Raw genomic sequence first — 18,748 nt, forward strand, 5'->3', positions numbered from 1 at the left:
TTGGCCGCTAACAGAGCCACGCATCTGAACACAAGAGGACGGAGAGGCTCAGGGACAAACAGCCCTTCTCTTATCCTCTAAAGTGTAATGCCTGTTATACAACACTACGTTTTTTTTTTCATAGTAGAAGCATAACTAAAATGAAATCAAGTTTAAGAAAAGCTTTGGGGCCTGAAGGGCACTGACTGTTGATGGTTCTTTGGGAATATTCATTTCAGACATGTTTCTGCGTCAGAGGTGGTTGGTTAGGATTATTTTTTGTACATACACACTCAATGTGTAACACACGTACCTCATCTAGTCTTTCCTCACTCGTTGCTCTTTCATAATCCACAGTCATTTCCTTGAACAGCTCACCTGAAAACACACACATTCTTAACATCAAGTATGACAGCAGTGTGACTGTCTGTGACGAAGAGCTCATGGTCTTCATCATACCAGGAGTTTCCTCTGCATCCGTGGCTTCAATCTTGTCCATGAGGTCATTGGAGTTCCATTTGGTGATTTCCTTTGGGAAGACCTCCTCGCCGTCTGAGAGATCCTCTGCACAGACAACACAAGAGAAATCATTATCAACTACAGTGCATGTGCCATTCAGGGCTTAAAATTTGTCACTACAACAACAGTAGGGCCAGTTTATAGTGATTAACAGGGTCGTATGAGTTACATTCGCTTTTTCAGATATCTAATGAACCCGCTGACCAACATGAAGGAATCTTGTCAAGGTTTCCCACAAAATATTGTAAAATAAATGACTAAATATATATTATTTGTGGCCATCAAATACATATGATGCTGGATGCTTTCATGTTTGAAGTATAAGCTTTGTGTATGTCTACCACAGATGAATGTCTGTTTTTACACAATCTCAAATGGCATGCACGTGTGCTGGGAGACGGTGGACATAAGAGGTGGTGTAATTTTATTACCATAATGGATTTTCAAAAAAGAAAAACACGTGTATTTGCTAAACTATTACCTAATGAGAAAAGGTTTTAAGCTAGTTTATGTCTTTGAATTTATCCAAATATATTGATGGACTGTGTTATCCGACCACAGACATTAATCTGCCATTTAAAAAGCAAGGTTCAGGATCTAAAAAAGAATATCCCTTTTTATCCCATAATTTCTCTCCTGAGACATTTTTGTCATGCTGCCAGTATCTTCCTTTCTGAGAAAGAGAAGGCCACCTCCTGTTCACTCTAATTTGTGTGAGCAAATTGAAAATAATACCTATAATTTTATGTACAAATCTCATGGACTTCCATGTGCTTCCACAGTAGTTATACTATGAATAAATAACAAAACTGCTATGAAAAAAATGGAAATGATTTTACTCCACAGTCACTTGGTTGCAGCCAGTTTTTCAGAAATATAAACACCACAGTTTTTAATATCTAAAGAAAATGATTCAGTTATAAACTGGTTGAATTTCAGAGGAAACATGATGTGTCCATTCAACATCAAGGTACTTTTTTTTTTTTTTTTTTTTTAAGTTTTATTGATTTCAAATAATTTCCTTGGTTTCTTCAATTTCTTCAATTTATAAATCACACATGGTGATCCAGTCTTAAACTGGAAAAAATAAAGGTATCATTAATAATCTTTACCTAAGTTAAATCGGTAAATAACTTTATTTCAGTTTTATTTGCAACCTGTATATTACTACAAATACAGAAATCTAACACTTTGTGAAAAATCATAGCTTTGCAGGTATATAAGGTGTACACCTTAATTTACAGATTTAACTGTGGCAAATACATTAGTTCTGTTATCCCTGATCAGTAAGTCTTAGAAAACCAAATACACCTATGTTTTGAGCTCTCCTCCTGAAGCTTTTCTTTATTCATTTTCACTAGAAAAATATATTTTTGCTACGCAGGAAAGTGGGATATGACAGTTAAAAATAAACCTGGATGTGTTTGTAATAGATGTTTACTGCAAGACGACCATAACCACAAACAAACTTTAAAGATAGAAATCTAATATCAAAGGCAATCTGAGCCAAGTCAGCCTGTTTCCATATTTGATCTACGTATCTCTGTCATGTGATTCATCCAGGCACCAAAGCACACACTATGTTTACAAAGAATATGTTCATACACTCCGTATCTCCAGTTCTTTTTGTTACACCAGCCTCATGTATTTATCTTGATTAAATAACTGCTTATTTCATGTGGTTGACTTAACAGTGTAACATCTGCAAATCATAAACAACAGAAATCTGCACTGGAGCAGCACAACAGTAATCACTGTATTAACCGTCAGTGAGACAGAGGGGTATGTACACTAATTAATGACACTGCAGCCAAAACTTTAATCAGGTCATTTGATAAAATGTAATGTACTTTGACTTCAGAGACGGAACACACAGTAATTAATCCATACAAACATGAACACTGCAACACACAGTAATTTACCGGATGTCAACACAATTCAGTCTAATGATTGTATTCCAGTTACCCATAGTGTCATGAGCAGAGACTTATTAAACCTAGAGTAGGTGGAAACTAAAGAGTGCAGCAAAATCATTATCAATATAATAAATGACAGCGACATGCATGATTTTATTCTTGTTTCATCATCATGACAAAATGTTCTGAGACAATAGACACTGGTGAATTATTGGGGGGGGGGTGGCGAGTGTGTTTCTGCACATGTGCACGTGTTGGTGAGTGAGGGGCAGAAATAGTTGTGATTTCTGAACTTGACGTCAGGATGAGACACCTGGCCCATGTCCTTGGCCAAACCCATCCAGCAGAGAGCCTGGGTGTTGCACCATAACCCCCACCTACTTCAACTGCAGCCCCAAAGCATGCTGGGTATCTGGGAAGCTTAAGAACTGATCTGTGGTTAAAGAGACGCATGCAGAGTCAGGGGAGGAGGGAGCAAGCAGGTTTTTCGAAAAACTCAACACAAACATTTAATCTAACTTTTGCCTTTAATTTAAAATCAAAACTGTGATTACCATGAGCGTCGAAGAACTCCTCGTCTGAGCTGTCGTCTGAGTCTCGCGCTATGCTCTGCATCCTCCACTCTGAGATGCTGTGACGTGACGGACTCACTGGAAAAAAAAGCACGAGCAAAAAAAAAAAAAATCCACTGTTATTTTGGGACATGTGTTTCAGCCTCTCTCTTTCCCTTTTCAACACACATGCACGCACGCATACGCGCACACACACACACACACACACAAACACACACACAAACTTTACAACAAAGAAATATTTCACAATCTCCCCCAGCCCACACACACACACACACAGTGTTATATAAACATGCAACAGCCTCTGTGGTGCATTACTTCATCACAGATGGACTGCTTGGTGGTCAGGGGGTGTGTGAAAACTGAGGCCCAATGTAACACAGAAAAGCTACAAGAGCACAGACGACTAAATGCCAGCTGAGGAAAATGGCGATACTAAAAGCAGGCCTTGTCTTTCACACGTATTTAGTCTATGCCTCATATATCATTAGTGCAGAGGAAGAGAGGGGGGCATCGCTCTGAGGGGCTGGCTGGTGAGGTGGGGGGGATAGGGGGGGACACAGCTGTAGCTGTCAACGCACAGAAGAAAACAGCAGTAGTGGAGGGGAGGGTCACTGTGAAGAGCGTCAGCCTCCTCTGGTCTGTGATGTCAGCACTGCTGCTAAAAATAGCCCAGGAGAGAACCACAGGGGGGAGTTACAAGGGTGAAATGAGGCGCGCTGGAGGAGAGTCAGGGTCCGGGTGGCAGTTAGAGTGACTGAGCCTTGAGGTAGGGGTGACACTGGAAATGGGTGTGTGCGGATATGTGGTTTGTGATGTCAAAGCTGATGCTAAAAATAACCCAGGTAAGAGCCACCATGCTGTAGAGGTGAGGTGAGGGAAGTTGGTTAGTACAGAAAATGTGGAGGCGCGAGTAAATATAGCCCAACAGAATAAAAACATTCTGATTAACATCAGGCCTCGGACAGAAAAGCAAAGCGTGGTACAAAAGCAGAGTGTGCATACTAAAAAGCTGCTCCCAAGGTGTTTGACTTTATTAACACCAATTCAACAATTTGAGCTCAGAGCTCTTCAGTAGACTCTGATTCATTCAGCTTGGGAGCAACCGTGAGTACATCTGTGTGCAACTGAACCACAAAATACAAGGACAGTTGTTTTGTATAGAAAATGTTATGAAATTGTAATGTATTGGACTATCATCACAATGAAGTCAAATGGATGGAATTTGGAAAATGACATGAACTTATTATGTCGGCATGGCATTTTTTACTTAGAAACAGAGAAACAGAAAAAGCAAAGAGCTACTTTGGCTTTGCACAAGCCTGATACTTGACCTTGTTGAATTCTTCACATACTATCTTCCAGTGCAGACAGACCTCATATATCACTACTGGCTGTTTACTTATCAGACAGTTTAACTTTGTAGTAAGTATACCTCAGTCTTTAAGATGGAAAGGAGTCAGCTGTCAGACTGAAAAAAATAAGGCTTTAAGGCAAGATGAGCTGTACATACAGATGTGATCATGTGTAAAGGAAGGTCTATGTGCAGAGCTACAGTGAAAGAGGACGAAAAACTATGTAGGGAAGAGATATGAATACTAAATGCAGCTTTCTCCGATACCTTTCAAACCAGTGCCAGGCTCACTCACTGTCATACACAGAGGTGACACAGGTGAATAGATGATCATGGCATGTTCCTCACCTCCTCTCTTAGATGAGCGGGATGAGCGGGAGGAAGTGGACCACTGCTTAGTGAGAACACCTCGTGGCTGGAGAGTCTCTCCTGAGCTGACAACCACCTCCTCAGCTTCAATAGAGCTGATTGCCTCTTTAACCTCTTGGTCTTTGTCTGGAGACGGAGCACCTCCATTGGCCTCGCTGGCCTCCTCTGCCTGACTGAACTGGGCCATCTTCGTGGCCAGGGCCAGCTGGGTTTCCAGCTCCAGCTGCCTGATGTCCTCGATAGTCAGACCGTACCACTCATCCTGCCAGCACCAGGCCTGCCGGTGGGCACGCACCATCACCTTTCTCAGTCCTAGAGAGAGATGATGGGAGATATTACACACCGAATACAGAAAATCCTAAGCTTTATACAGTTAGATGTACACACACCTGTCAAAATATACTGTTAGTAAAAGTAACAAACTATCACATTACCTGAAAGACTTTAAACAACTGTGAATGTTTACTCACCAACATCATGAATGAAGCGTTCAATCTTCGACTGCATGCCCCAGTAGCGGAACTCCACCTTGCACAGTTTGTAGGCACACATGATGGGGGTCTTCCCTGGGTTATTGTTGTACTCTTCTATCCAGTCGTCTTGCAGAGGGCCCCTCTGGGTCTTGACTGACTTGTAGAGCCGTGGGTCCTCCTCTGCCTTGTACTCATGAGGAGGGATGGGATCTGTCACTATGTCGATTGGGTCTGACAAAGACAATTCATATTCAGAGAGCAATGACTAATGTAGCGAGGTATTTTAATTGTACTTGCACTGATAACACTACTAAAACATACTCAGTTTGGTCTCAGTGTCTTTATCATCATGTCATCATGTGTACATAAGTGGGTGGGGTAGAAAAACTTGTATGGGCTTGTATTTAGAGACTTGAAATTCCTTTTATAACTGACTTTCTAACTGACAAACAAACACAAGAATGAGTCACTGATTTAAATTATCACAGTCAGTGTTGTAACTGCGTCACTGCATGCCATAAAACCATGAATTTCTGAGCACCTTCATCTTTGATGGACAAACATGCTCTCAACCTTAGAAAAAAAAAAAAAATAGATGCAGTACCATTAAACTGCCACAAGTGGGCCTCACCTGCTGCTCATGCTTGAGTAACAAGAAGACAGATGTCAAGACACCATCAGACTGAAACCCACTAACACTAACCTGTTACCATGAATAAATACTGCAAGATAAGTTCATTACTTCCTGCATTGTTCACTAAGGTTATAACATATATATTGAGCTTGATTGCTATGTGATGGACTTTGGTCAAACTTAAAGTAGCCTGATTCACACAAATTCATATTTTAATATCCAAATTTATGTTGTTATGATGGTTCAGGATTAATACTAAATGGTCTCACCAATAGTCCTCTGCCTTTTCTCTGCAGCAGACATGTTGAAGACATCTGCTTGGTTGCCTGTGTCGGGTTTGTAGTAGGTTTCGATGTCAATGGAGAACTTCTCAACAAAGGGACAGGTGTATCTGAAGGAGAAGGGGTAACAACATTAAGTTAAAATACCCTCAATAGCCTCTCACTGCTCAGGATAGAATCAAAGTGAGGCATGACCATCTGTTGCTTCTAAGACGACTGCAGCAAAGCTGTCACCGGTTGAATAGATATGTCAACAGGCACATGCAGTCTATCAATATCTTGACAGTATAGTCAAGGGCACATTTCTTTTCATCACCTTCACATCGCTGTGTTTGCCAGGCCCCACACAGACAAACAGACTGACACCCTGAGAATGAAGGGCCATCAACATCTTAACAGCCTGGGAGCACTGCTAGCCACACGCCAATCGGATGGACTGCTTGGGAATTTTCTGACAACTTGCTCCGAGGTCTTCATTTTCTTTTGGCTTTTAATGAGGGACAGCAGCTAGAGCAGGACTTTTGGACTTGTCATCATCAAACATGCTTTTTTACACTGAATATAAGCAGAGTTTGAGTTATCACCTGAGCTATCACCCTCTAAATGGATGGTGGGTGAATCTTTAAATGTGTGTGCACCTGCCACATGCACACAGCATTTCCATTATTAAAATAACAGATGTAGAGTTTTGTATGTAGGCTTAGCTGAGTTTAATGCACTCCGCCTCCTGCTCTGCAGAGGTGGGGAGGTGGCTCTCCTGCAGAAACAAATCTCACCTGGTGCGGGTGTAAGGGTAGGCGTTCCATGACTCCTCTTCAACCCTCAGTGCTGCTTTGGGCAAGATGGAGCGGAACCAGCTCGGAATGTGCATGCCAATGTGGTAAACCTTGTGGGTGTACTGGCCTATCCCACCTGGTCCATCTGTGTAGGGCTTATTCTCTAGGATCTCCACCCCACTACCTTCACCACAGCTCTCTTCTCTGCTCTTTTTCTGTAAGAGGAAATGAGGAAGAAATAAAGTTGAAGAGAGTAGGCAAGGTGTTTATGTTTGCATATAAGCAGTAAAAGAATTTCCTGAAAACACGTTTAAGAAGGAACTGAAACAAACAAATGAATGAATGGAAATGGTGTTTTTTGCAGATAAGAACCTGAAGAGTGAGTGAGAGAGACGACAATGTCAGCTGTTAGAACAGCACCAAAATTAATAGCTTCCTGAAAGCTCCGTCAGCATTGAAATGCAAATAAGGAAGCCCAAGAACCAGCTCATGGAGCCACACCTTTCCCATATTTACATTCCAGGTGCACAGACGAAGAGAGTGTGGGTGGAGCCTGCTGATGCAGTTGAGTAGACCAACAGCTAGGTGACTCTAAGCTTAAAGACAGGAATGTGTGGAAGAGGATGATTTGTGATAGTTATGAAATCAATGAAATGGGAAAACTCGACAACAGAGCATAGTCCAAGTGCTGACGATATTAAAAACAAAGGGAGCAAAGAGCAAAGACCATAAATGTCAGAGTGCTGATATATCATCTTTTTTCCTCTTATTAGATGTTGTCCAGTCTTTCCACATATAGCTCAAAGTGTTTAACGCAGTATTTAGCACAGCGCTGGGATAATAGGGAGACAGATTTCTCCAGTCAGTCCAGCGTGGAGAGAAGATGCAGGCGAGGCAGTGAATCGATGGAGCAGAGAGGAGGAAGCCATGAGGCGGCCAGCACTCCGGACCTCATTACCTCTGACAGGTCATTCATTAACCACCCGCTCTGCTCTCAACAGCCCCAACAGAGCTCCAAAGACACAGCACAGACACCACAGCAGCCAGTACATGAGGTATAGGTGATGTAGATGTCAGGTTTACAGTGTAATGTATGCATACAAACACTATAAAAATGTATGCCACCAAGAAATAGACACATAAACAAATAATGTGTCTTTATCAGAGCTATTTTAAGCAATTATATAAGGGAACAGCTCACCTAAAACAATTCAACATAGCTTTGAATTTAAACAGATTAAGTAAGAGTAAGAGTTTTTCAATTAGATGATCACAGTAAGGTCAGTACATTAATGTAAGTACTATCATCATGAATTGCTGCTGAGTTTTCCAAAGAATGTAAAATCAGGAGTCCAGTAAGAAATTACTGTGTTTTGCAGTGGACTGTCCCTTAATTAGGTTGCTGACAGGTGACAGCAGCCTGTCAAAAGCAGTGTCCCTTCCTCTCCCCCCTGGAGTGACAGATGATTCTCTCCAGTTCACCCAGACAAAGATTACAAAACACTGGCCAGGGCTCAGCTGTTCCCTGAGGGAGTAGATAACATGCTTAAAGTTAAATTAACACTGAATGTAATGTAAGGTTCTTAATGAACAGTGTGCTTTGATCATTTGTGTACAGATGTAAACTATACCTGAGGGGGAACAGAAATGAAGAAACAGTTTTCAAGAGACTCCACAAGTGTGTGTCGACTGGCTCCAGAGGGGAGGGAGGGGGGCTCTCAACTACGCCATTCTACTGCAAAATCCTTTTTGGCTCAGTACACAAAGTGCCCACTGTGTTGGGAGTTCAATTCCTGCCCTAAAACCTTTGCCTCATAGCACTCACACTTTCACTCATCTTGCTTTAAACGAACACGAACACAGAAAAGCGGCCACCAGGAAAGCCTACTGTATGTGTTTAGATCCAACAGATCTGACAGGATAGGAGTCATATCCTGGTTTTTTCCTCTTGCCATCGAGTTAGTGAGGCGTATTTCCTCTTTGAGTTGTTGCTTTTCACTTCACTCCACACATACATGTGCTTAGTCAGAACATGATGGTGTGTGAATGAATGAGACACAGTGAGATCCTCTTCTATTCAACTTCTCACTCATTCTGTATTTGCCTCGTACATTACCGCAAATCCCTATGTGGTAATGATAAATGTAGAATTAGCTATCTGATAAGACGGTGAGGCTGTGAGGGCAAAGGAAAGGAAGTGAGAGGAGAGATAGGGTGGGGCTTTTCATGCTGAGGTGCAGATATGGCCAGACTCTCCTAAGGCCCTGACTTCATCTATGAGGCTTACACTGGGGATGGATTGCGGGCAGACAGGCCTACATGCTGCAGTTGCCCTGGCAACATACAGCAATGAAGCAAGGGTATCTACAGACACCAGCAAAATCCACGTTTCCTCTCTGCACAGAATACGGCTCTCTCTTTTTTCCTTCCACCTCCTCTCTCATTTCTTTCCCTCCCTCCTTCGCCGTCTCTCTTTTTATCCTCCATTTCCTCTTTTTATTCACTCCCCCTCTTGAACAAAACCTGACCACCGGCACGCTGCTGATGTCATGGTTGCCATAGTGACAGAAGCCTCACAGCAACAAGGCTGTGCAGAGAGGGTGAGGTCAGGGGGAAAGGTAACTATAGGTCACTAATGCAAGAATTCCTCTTCTTACATGCTTTCTATGCTTAAGAGTGCACATGTGAACAGATTTGTTTCTAGAATTTAAGACGGTGTAATCCTGCTTGCACAAGTGTCATGTTTTGCACAATGTCCTGTCTGACAAAATCTCACACTGCAAAGGGTCTAGGAGCAAACCAGGTCAAAACAGATGCTGTGGTTATGTGTTTCGCATAGTTAATATTTCTCCTCTATACACTTTCCGATAAAGCAAAAGTGCCAAAGTGTGACGCAGTGACTAGTTTGTGCTGTCTTAAAAAATGTCTGCTTGCTTTGGGGCATGTCTGCTGAGTCATGTTCCCATCAACACCTCAACTGCATTACCTGTCGGTTTGGTACACTGGAAGGAGGATATGACGAAAAACCAACAGAACAGACAAGGTTATTAACTGAAAAGTCTGAGACCAATATACTCTTTATGGACTTGTGCTGTACTCATCAAATGTTATTTCCATTTCTGCAGACAGGATAAAGAAATGTCTGTATGATGCAATGCTACTACAACTTAAGCTGGTATTCAAACAATGTCAGAAAAAACACTTTCAGACAAATTGTTTTTATAATACAAAGAAAAAAAAGGAGAGGCCCTCTGAGGCGATACAGGCAAACAGCACTTAAGCTTGTGTTGTAGTATTGTTACCAGTGGGTGGATGTTAATGTTGTTACAACTCTGTTGACATAAAAGCTAATTAATTTGGGTGTATGATTAACGGTTGCAGGAGAGACCTCTCTGTGGGATGGTCAACAGCTTGTGGGCATGCCGGGGTTTCCTTACTCCACACATACATTTTTACCTTCTTCAATGGAGCTGCTCCCTGAGGGCTGCAGCTGCCATGTATGATCACCTAACTGAAATGTAGGTGAGGAGTATGAGCTTGGTGACGCTTCACATGTACATGTACTGCAGGGACCATATTTTGCTTTTTTATCATTATCAAGTTCCATACCATTTAGACTCAGTTTTTACCAGAGCCTTTACCGCAGCCTTGTCAACCCCTCTCTCTCTTCCCTAACTTTCCTGTCTCATTGTCCCTTTTGTAATAAAGCCACAAATGGCCAAAAAATAACTTAAAAAAGAGGGAAACAAAATAAGCTTATATAAACCCAACATAAATGTATCAGACCTAGCTGCTGATTTCATTTAACAATGCACTAGGGATATTTTTTTTCACCTCTGATGATTCTTATTTGCTGATTAAAAATAATCTCTGTCATTCACATTAACACCTAAATATAAGTTTCCTAACTAAGCAAGACAAACTAAACCTGGCAAAATGCCTCAACCTGATCAAACAGGCTTGTAATATCAACCTGCTCTTCAACAAATGTGAAATTACCACTTGTGATAGATATTACATAACTACGCAGCTTAAATCCCCACAAAACTGCTGAATATTTAGCGCCAATGTCAGCTTGTGCTTTAAACTACATAGATTTAAACAGAAAAATACACCTGTCTAAATGTGTACAATATGTTTAAACAATAGTAACTAAATAAATAATGCTGAACTCAGACTGTGATAAAAACACAGTCTGAGTCATTGTGATTGTGCTCCATGCCTCTCCTGTGTACTGCCGCTCACGGTGCACCTGGCAGTACCAATGGATTAAATAAATCCTCCTTCATGTTCACATGCCATATGAAGAGAAAATATGTTGCCACATAGGATAACTAAAGCTGTATAAATCAACCTTTCCTGCTAGCAGCTGTAAACCCTAAAGCTCTTACACAGACCCTCAGTCCCCAGCTAAGGGCCTGGTTAGACAAATGAAACTGTCTGACACTGACAAAACAATATGTCCATCTCCATCGTGAAGTATGTATGTGCGCTGAGATTGCAAGGAACCAGAGTGCCCCCACCCTCCTTCTGAAAAACATGCAGCCTGTGACAAATGGAAACAGCCAGCCTCGGAGAGTTTAATTTGGATAATCTATCAGCACACAAGCCCTCTTTGTTCCATTACTCCACCAGCGTCAGACACCATGTGACCAATCATTTCATAATTGGGCACGCTATAATCACACTCTTGAAAAATCCTGTGTGAAAATATCTCTTCTTTGACTTGTTTTCATTCCCTGGTTTCTGGATCACTTAGCCATTTTTTGACAAATGAGTGAGAATTTGGAGGGCAGTATGGCGTTGTAACCTCACCTGGATCATATACAGCTGAGCGATACGGTACTCCTCCACACTCATGGGCATGGGGATGCGGTACTCCTTGATAAGCATGGTGAATCTTGAAGAAGGGTGAGGGGGATCAGGGGGAAGACTAACAAGGGAAGGGGAGAGGGAGGGACAGAGGGAAGGGAGGGGGAGAGGGGACAGGAGAGACTCCGGGAGCTCCTATGTGTGACTCGTCAAATCACCAGCTGAAGTCCACATTGATGGTTCCTGTGGCGGAAGAAGCAAATGAAAGCATGAGGTATGTAAGCTGTGAATATATTTGAAAATCAGTACCAACAAGCATCTGATTTGTTATGGTCAAAACATGATGTCAAGCCGGATGGTGGATCTCAAAAAATGGTTCTTTTAACAGGTCTTCCTCAATATCCATCACACAAAAGCAGAAACCAACTTCAGTCAGCAACAAAGATAACAGCACAAAGACTTATTTCAGAAGCTGCAAGATTCCTATATGTATATATATATATATATATATCCATCCAAGGACAAGCAATCATTCTCTTGGCTCACGCGCAGATGAAGAAGAGAGAAGAGCTGGAGCATCATTCAGAATGTATGCTCAATGTAGCTGCTGTATCTCTAGTCCAAGCCTTGGCATCCAGGACGAGCATCAGCGCTGTGTCTCCATCCAGCATTTCAGATCCAAGTAAGGCACTTCCCAGGAGAAACTTCTCTTCTTATACACAGGCCACAGCTCAGAGTGTGTGTGTGTGTGTGTGTGTGTGTGTGTGTGTGTGTATGTGTGTGTGTGTGTGTGTGCGGAGGGTGGCCAGAGTGCACGGAAAGCACCCGTGCCTTGCTGACGGTCCTAACAGCCACCCTGTCTTTCCCAGGACTTCAGCACCGTCACATGGGGGGCTCACTCAGCATAAGAGGGATTACGGTTGAGTGGGGAGCATTACATAACCTTGTAAGAGCCCCCTGTGCATGATTGAGGTTTCACAAATAGCAGCCTTAGAATTACACAAAGCATTGTTTTCAAACCACTGGGCAGATAAGGGTAGGTGTGGGCTATACATACACAACGTGTGGGTGGCGTGAGTTGCAGAAGTCTGCTTTGACCGCTGTGGGAAGAACAAATCTCCAAAGCAAAGCAAGTACAAAACAAGATCATGACTGTACAGCACTGTACTGCGGTGTAGTGGGAGTTTATCTAAATTAAATATCACAGGTGTCAGCTGAGGTGACATATTAACTGAAGAGGAGTCAATAACAGAGGGGAAATATCCACTACTCTTCTGTCAAAATGAATGATGGCATACACAAAGAGGCACATTATATATATTTTTTTAAGTCTTTGAAGTGGAAAAAAATTAACACTGTTACAAGCTGAATCCTAGGTTATGTTTTTATTTATCTGGTCAAAGTGGATATCTAGCATTTTGGGAAAAAGCTGCACACCTATTCATAATTCAACTACAAAGTCTACTTAAAGAAGGGACAGTTCAGTCTGTGCTCAGAGGCACAGTGGATAGGATCTTAGTCACAGTGCTCAGGAGACTGTACTGTGTGATACAATATGTGTGAGGGAAGACAACAACACTGCCCTGGCACAGCCTGAATTTTACTGTGACTACACAGCAGTGCATAAACACAATATTAAATCTTTTCTGACAAACAGTAGCAACTGGACCTCACTCTGGCACCCAGCCGTTCTGTCTAATCACACTAATATTCCCACTGCGTCGCTTAATCACCAAACAAATGCAAGCTTTGGTGAGGGTCCAGGTGTAACCAAGGGTTTTGGTCCTCCACCTATTGAGTGCTCGCCACAACTCCCCCCTGAAGACACATTCTCCTCATGTGTCAGATGTACTGCCAGGACAGAGATGCAGCCTGTCTAACTTTTCAACCTGAACCAGGTGCTCTCTGGGAGGTGCTCTGGTGAAAACAGGTAACATTGTCTTCAATACGTTTTTCAGATAATATCTTTGCTTTACATGGTAGAAGCATGCATTGACAAAATCGGAGCAGAACGCCACATTTTGCTGAAAATAACTGCACTCTTGGGAAAGGCTGGGGTAAAACTAGGCTAGCTGGAGAGGCCCAAAGAGAAGCTTGCAACTCAGGAGACTTAGAGGTCTTAGAGCCAGACTATAGAGGAGAAGGTCACAGTGCTCATCCTTGTTGACAGTGCTTCCCACTGTATTTGAAGTAGGGTTCAATAATGTGGCAACAGTTTGAATGTGGGCTGCAACTGATGCTACAACAAACATTTCAGTGTGTCTGAGAATTTGCTCTTGGCCAGAGATTGTGGATGTAACATCTGTGCTGATTAGAAATCACTGAGCATGACATGGTGAGACAGATTCTTACTGTCTGATTATATGCTGGAGAATGACCACTTTATGAATCAAAACCCAGCCAGCTGCCACCGAATGGCAACCCACAGACAAGGAAGTGATACCAGGTATGTAAATAGAGACAGGAAAAGCTACAGGCAGCAGAACAGAGGGATGCCGTACAGTCATAGCATTACTCTATCCAGAAGCATGTATAAGGAGCCTGCAGTGACGATACTGTATAGGAATTTGTAGAGATCCTGGTGCATTTGAATTATTACCATTTTTGATTAATCAATACATTTCGTCGTAAGTAAAATGTCAGAAAACATTGAAAAAGTCAAATCAAATTGCTTGTTTTGTGGGAGCCAGTCATGGCAACAGTTAGTTAGTTTCAGCATTCCCTTCACAATCAGTTGAAAAGCACTGCTTTTCGTAAAATATATTAAATTATTATATTATAATAATAGTTTTTCCAGTCCATCTATCTCTTCTTTTCTGGCTCTTGGGAACAACAACCAAAACTGGACACAACCAAACTCGCTTCAACAAAAATGTGTTTGTTAGATATTTTGTCTGTGTTTATTAGTAGTGTCAGTTTGTGATATGGAAAATTTGAATTTAATTAAATGATAACACAGCATGTACATGCATTATGGCTGTGGCTTAGATTTAGTCTGCAATGATATGCAACAGATTAATAAGGTGATCTGACTTCTCCACAAATATAAATCAATGTCTCCTCTACAGCATTAATGCAGACTCAGACCTATCCTGAAATGAGATAACTCCCTGATGTATAAACCTTTATCTCTCTGCCTCTTTCCTTTATGACTGATGCAGATGCTGTGCACAGAAAAGGACCTGTAATGCACGATCCTCCAGCAACCTCGAGAGAATACTGGCACCATGCTTGACCCAGAAAAAAGCCCTCTCACACACAGCTTAAAAATAGCCTGGTCACAATAATCCTAGCATACGCAAGCAGAGTGCTTGACGTTGTTTGTTCAGAGAATATGCTCATTCCCTTCTAAAAATACAGTCTCTGCCCCCCTGTAGGCAGTGACGCAATAGCAGCAAACGCCAATGCTCATCACAAAGCAGCCTCTAATGTTTCCGCTCCTGTTTCAACAAAACTGAAGCCAACGATAGCTACAAGATACTTTAAGTGGGACCAAGTTTTGTACCTTTGCCCACCACAGCTTTCTTAGTCTGTTTAATGTGTGGCCAGCTGTGGCAGGAACGTGCACCCTGAGGTGTATAATGCTGCAAACACCTCATCTGTGATCCTCTCAGAAGGTGTGAGGAACCATCAGAGGTCCTCAGGGGAAGACCATGACTGTTTAAAATCACAAGTTATTCACTTTCATGTCTATTTATAAACTGAATTACAGGCACAGGTCAGTCAATCTACTGGAACCTTCCTCAAAACATGACGTTGAACACCACGAGAGGCATGAGGACGGTGCCTGTAAACACAGCTACATCTATGTCACTGCAAGAGCTGGCATGAACAATCAAGCGCTTAAAATGTGCACATCTGCTCACCCCTGAACAGGGATAAGTGTCTGACTTAAACAGACGAAACCTGCTTACTCCGCAGAGGAAAGACTGGATTACCCGTTACAGACCGAAGGCACTTGCTTCCACCTAAACATAAACTCTGCCTTTCTGGGATCCATTTTCTTACTACCCCAGGCTGTTCTGCATCACAATAATGGAAAGTGGTATTAATAATTCTGTCTGAGGGTACGACATATGGCTTAGGACTGAAAGCACAGCAAACAGGTTGACCACAGGACAGGGAGTAACAGCTGGGTTTTGCTGTCGACAAAAAGTAGAATACTGGGGGCGGGGTGTTGACTCACAGGAGGCTTTTTCCCCAAAGGCCATAGTGGTGGCGCTTCTTTAAATTTAGCCATGTTTTCACTTTGAGGCGGGGCAACAGAGGAGGTGGTAAATCCCGAAGGAGCTGAAGGGGTGGGGGTGGTGGTGGTAGAGGCAGGAGTTCCCTCATGACTGACCGGAGGCAAGACCCTTTTAAAGTACAAGTGGAAAATATTAGCCGCTGGACTGCCTAAAATACCATAGATCCGTTTAACACAGCATTGCCTTGACATTGCAGAGACAACTTCAGCTATGACAACTGCTGCAAACACAGCCTCAGCCTGTGACAAGAACCCTTGATTGAGCTGATGGGTTTATCCACCAATCCAGTTAAAATGTCAAAAGGCTTAAGACAATGCTGTTTGTGCTGGGCTGCGTGCACTACGTGGCCAGAGCGAGACCTGCAAAGACCGAAGAGGCAATGGAGCATATTTCAAACAAACATACAAAACAAAGATTAGACTTCTCTGTCCCATGGAGTATCTAATAAGGGCAAAATATGAGGCATCATTAATCAGGGGTATAACTCTGTTATATATAAACTATTTGGCACAGATTACTGACTACAAAATTGACTTACAGCCTACAAAATCTGATCCCCCTTAAGGCTTAATGAAGAATGGAGAATGCACTCTTCCCTCCAGACTGACTACTTTTATTCTCATCTATAAATCTTTATGTATTAAGATGTTAAATTGTGACTTGGGGAGCAACAACCCTTATCTATACTACATTTGTGAATGCGCAGGGAAATAATTAACCATTTTACCCTTGATATAAGATTTTCATCTCTAACCCTTTGAAATACTCCATGGGAGAGAAACTTAATAGATTTCTACACCATATACAGGTGTGGTTTGGGTGGAGGCTATCTGACAAAGACCATGTTTTGCTTTGTTTGACTTCAATAAAGCCCCAAAAAGGGTGAGCAAACATTTATCTTTTCTCCATATTTAAATAGCGGACAACAGGTGGACCAAGAGCAGAGACAACACTGAGTGATCCATTATTTAGTCTTCATCACAGACTCGATTAAACGGAGGCTGATCTTACAAAACAGACCAACGTAGATGAAACATAGTGTGATTCCCTTACATCTTCTACTATCAAAGATGAGTACACCACAAAGAAACACTGCAGTAACATGAGTAACCACTGACACTGGCAGTGCCATATGCTGGCAGGGTTTGATTATATAAAATAAATAAAATATATAAAATCACCATAAAAAGTCCATCCTCATCCTGTGCCACATAGTGTAAATACAGTAAGCTCCATGATGTGCCCTAGAACAAGGCCATCGCTCTTCCTGTCCCTCAGGCCAATGCTATTCTAAAGGCTAAGGAGGAGGGATGCACAACCTGCCCTTGTTCTTTACTCATCATCGAAGTACAAGAGAAAAGCTAAAAATATTTGACACCTTGTGAGCATCTCCTCTATTGCGTCCCTCCTCCTTCTCCTCGTCCTCTCCCTCCTACAGTAGTCCTGCAAGTAAGAACTGCTTCTAAAAATTATCCTCGTTTACACGCGGAGAGAACGAACAAGAAGCACAGACACAGCAGAGACTGTGGTGTCGTGAGGAAAGCAGAACTTTGCGGAGAAGATTACTGCAGAGCAAGAGTATAAATAACCAGTCTAAAAAAAAAAAAATCAATCATCAACTAAGTAGAGTTTTAGTCAGTATACATACTAGGCAAGACATTCTTCATATTTATGGCAAAAGATGAATCTAAAGTATATCACAACTAATCATTTACATCTTGAAAATGTTACATAGAATAAAACACCATCATAACACAAGTTATAAGTCACACATTGTTACAATGATATCAGCTATTAATATATGGCTGGATAGTTAATTTTATGAAAAAAACTGTAAAAAAAAAAATCTCATGGCAAACATGAACTTACTCCAAGGCAGATCAGTGCACATCTGAAGCTCTGAACCAGTGGAAAATAAGTTAAGTTTTAGATGAGATACCCCCACAGCTTGCAATTAGATTTGACATAAATAAATCTGGTGCCCAGTGACTGCTGAGAACTTTAAGCTGCTTTAATAAGTGGAGCCATTGTTTTCTTATGCCTCAGTGGTGCTCATCAACACAAATCTTTTTTTTTTTTTTTTTTTTAAAACAAGCCTGTTACATACCAACTCTAATCAACGCCACGCTTCATTCTGAACTCCAAAATTAGATGACCTTATATGCAAATTACACTTGGATTAATCAGTTACGTGCCAAGGTTAAATGAGGATCTCCCCTCGCTGTCATTCTCTCCGAGCGCTCAGACAGCCTAAATCAACTGTGCAGAGAGCAGTCTTATGTAACTTGGACAGATACAGAAAAGGAAAGCATCGCTACCCTAGCATTTTGTCCACCCCATTAGTTAATTCAGCCCACAGACTGGAAATGCTGGAAATGCTTTTGTAGATTTAGTCAATCTCTCTTAAACATCTCCTCTATCAACCCCTCTGTGAGTGTTTGGTAGTAACAGGATGCTGATACAAATCAAGGCCTTCTTGCCAATGTGGAGCCTATTGCTAAGTATTTGCTCACCACTGACAGCACAAAAGCTTGGCATAAAGGCTTGGAGGAAAAACAACTAATGGGTTTCTAGTATCACTGCCACTAGCAATTTCTCACAATAGTGCAAACTCTATGAAATGACTCTATGAAATACTACAGTTATGTGGCTGAGACTGCAGCCACATTATCAGTCTATGGCAGAATCCAGGAAGATTCTCATGTATCAGACTTCATGAGCGACTGACAATCAACCAGTTTGCATGTAAAATTAACAACAGTGAGTCTGACTTGTTTAATTGGCATGGTGTTTTCCTTCAGGAGCCTGGATAAATG

The 18,748-nt window shown here is 41.9% G+C and overlaps 1 protein-coding gene across 6 annotated transcripts in view; it reads right to left on the bottom strand.

Moving 5' to 3' along the window:
- Window positions 1-18,748, bottom strand: part of LOC139624150 (membrane-associated phosphatidylinositol transfer protein 2-like) — a 41,503-nt gene that overhangs the window by 13,391 nt on the left and 9,364 nt on the right. For 5 of the 6 annotated variants that reach the window (XM_071483003.1, XM_071483001.1, XM_071483002.1 and 2 more), the window contains exons 2-9: window positions 11,689-11,928; window positions 6,874-7,088; window positions 6,086-6,207; window positions 5,180-5,413; window positions 4,689-5,021; window positions 2,969-3,064; window positions 439-543; window positions 293-357 (exon numbers count right to left, since the gene is read on the bottom strand). In XM_071483003.1, coding sequence (XP_071339104.1) covers window positions 293-357; window positions 439-543; window positions 2,969-3,064; window positions 4,689-5,021; window positions 5,180-5,413; window positions 6,086-6,207; window positions 6,874-7,088; window positions 11,689-11,766 — 1,248 coding nt within the window. In that variant the 5' untranslated portion in view covers window positions 11,767-11,928. Of the gene's footprint in view, window positions 1-292; window positions 358-438; window positions 544-2,968; window positions 3,065-4,688; window positions 5,022-5,179; window positions 5,414-6,085; window positions 6,208-6,873; window positions 7,089-11,688; window positions 11,929-12,231; window positions 12,535-18,748 lie in introns of those variants that run through there. The other variant, XM_071482999.1, reaches the window with a different exon arrangement.

The sequence above is a fragment of the Trachinotus anak genome, unplaced genomic scaffold (genome assembly GCF_046630095.1).
Source record: "Trachinotus anak isolate AG129_WGS33_773 ecotype Australia unplaced genomic scaffold, CSIRO_AGI_Tana_v1 ptg000008l, whole genome shotgun sequence".
Taxonomy (NCBI): domain Eukaryota; kingdom Metazoa; phylum Chordata; class Actinopteri; order Carangiformes; family Carangidae; genus Trachinotus; species Trachinotus anak.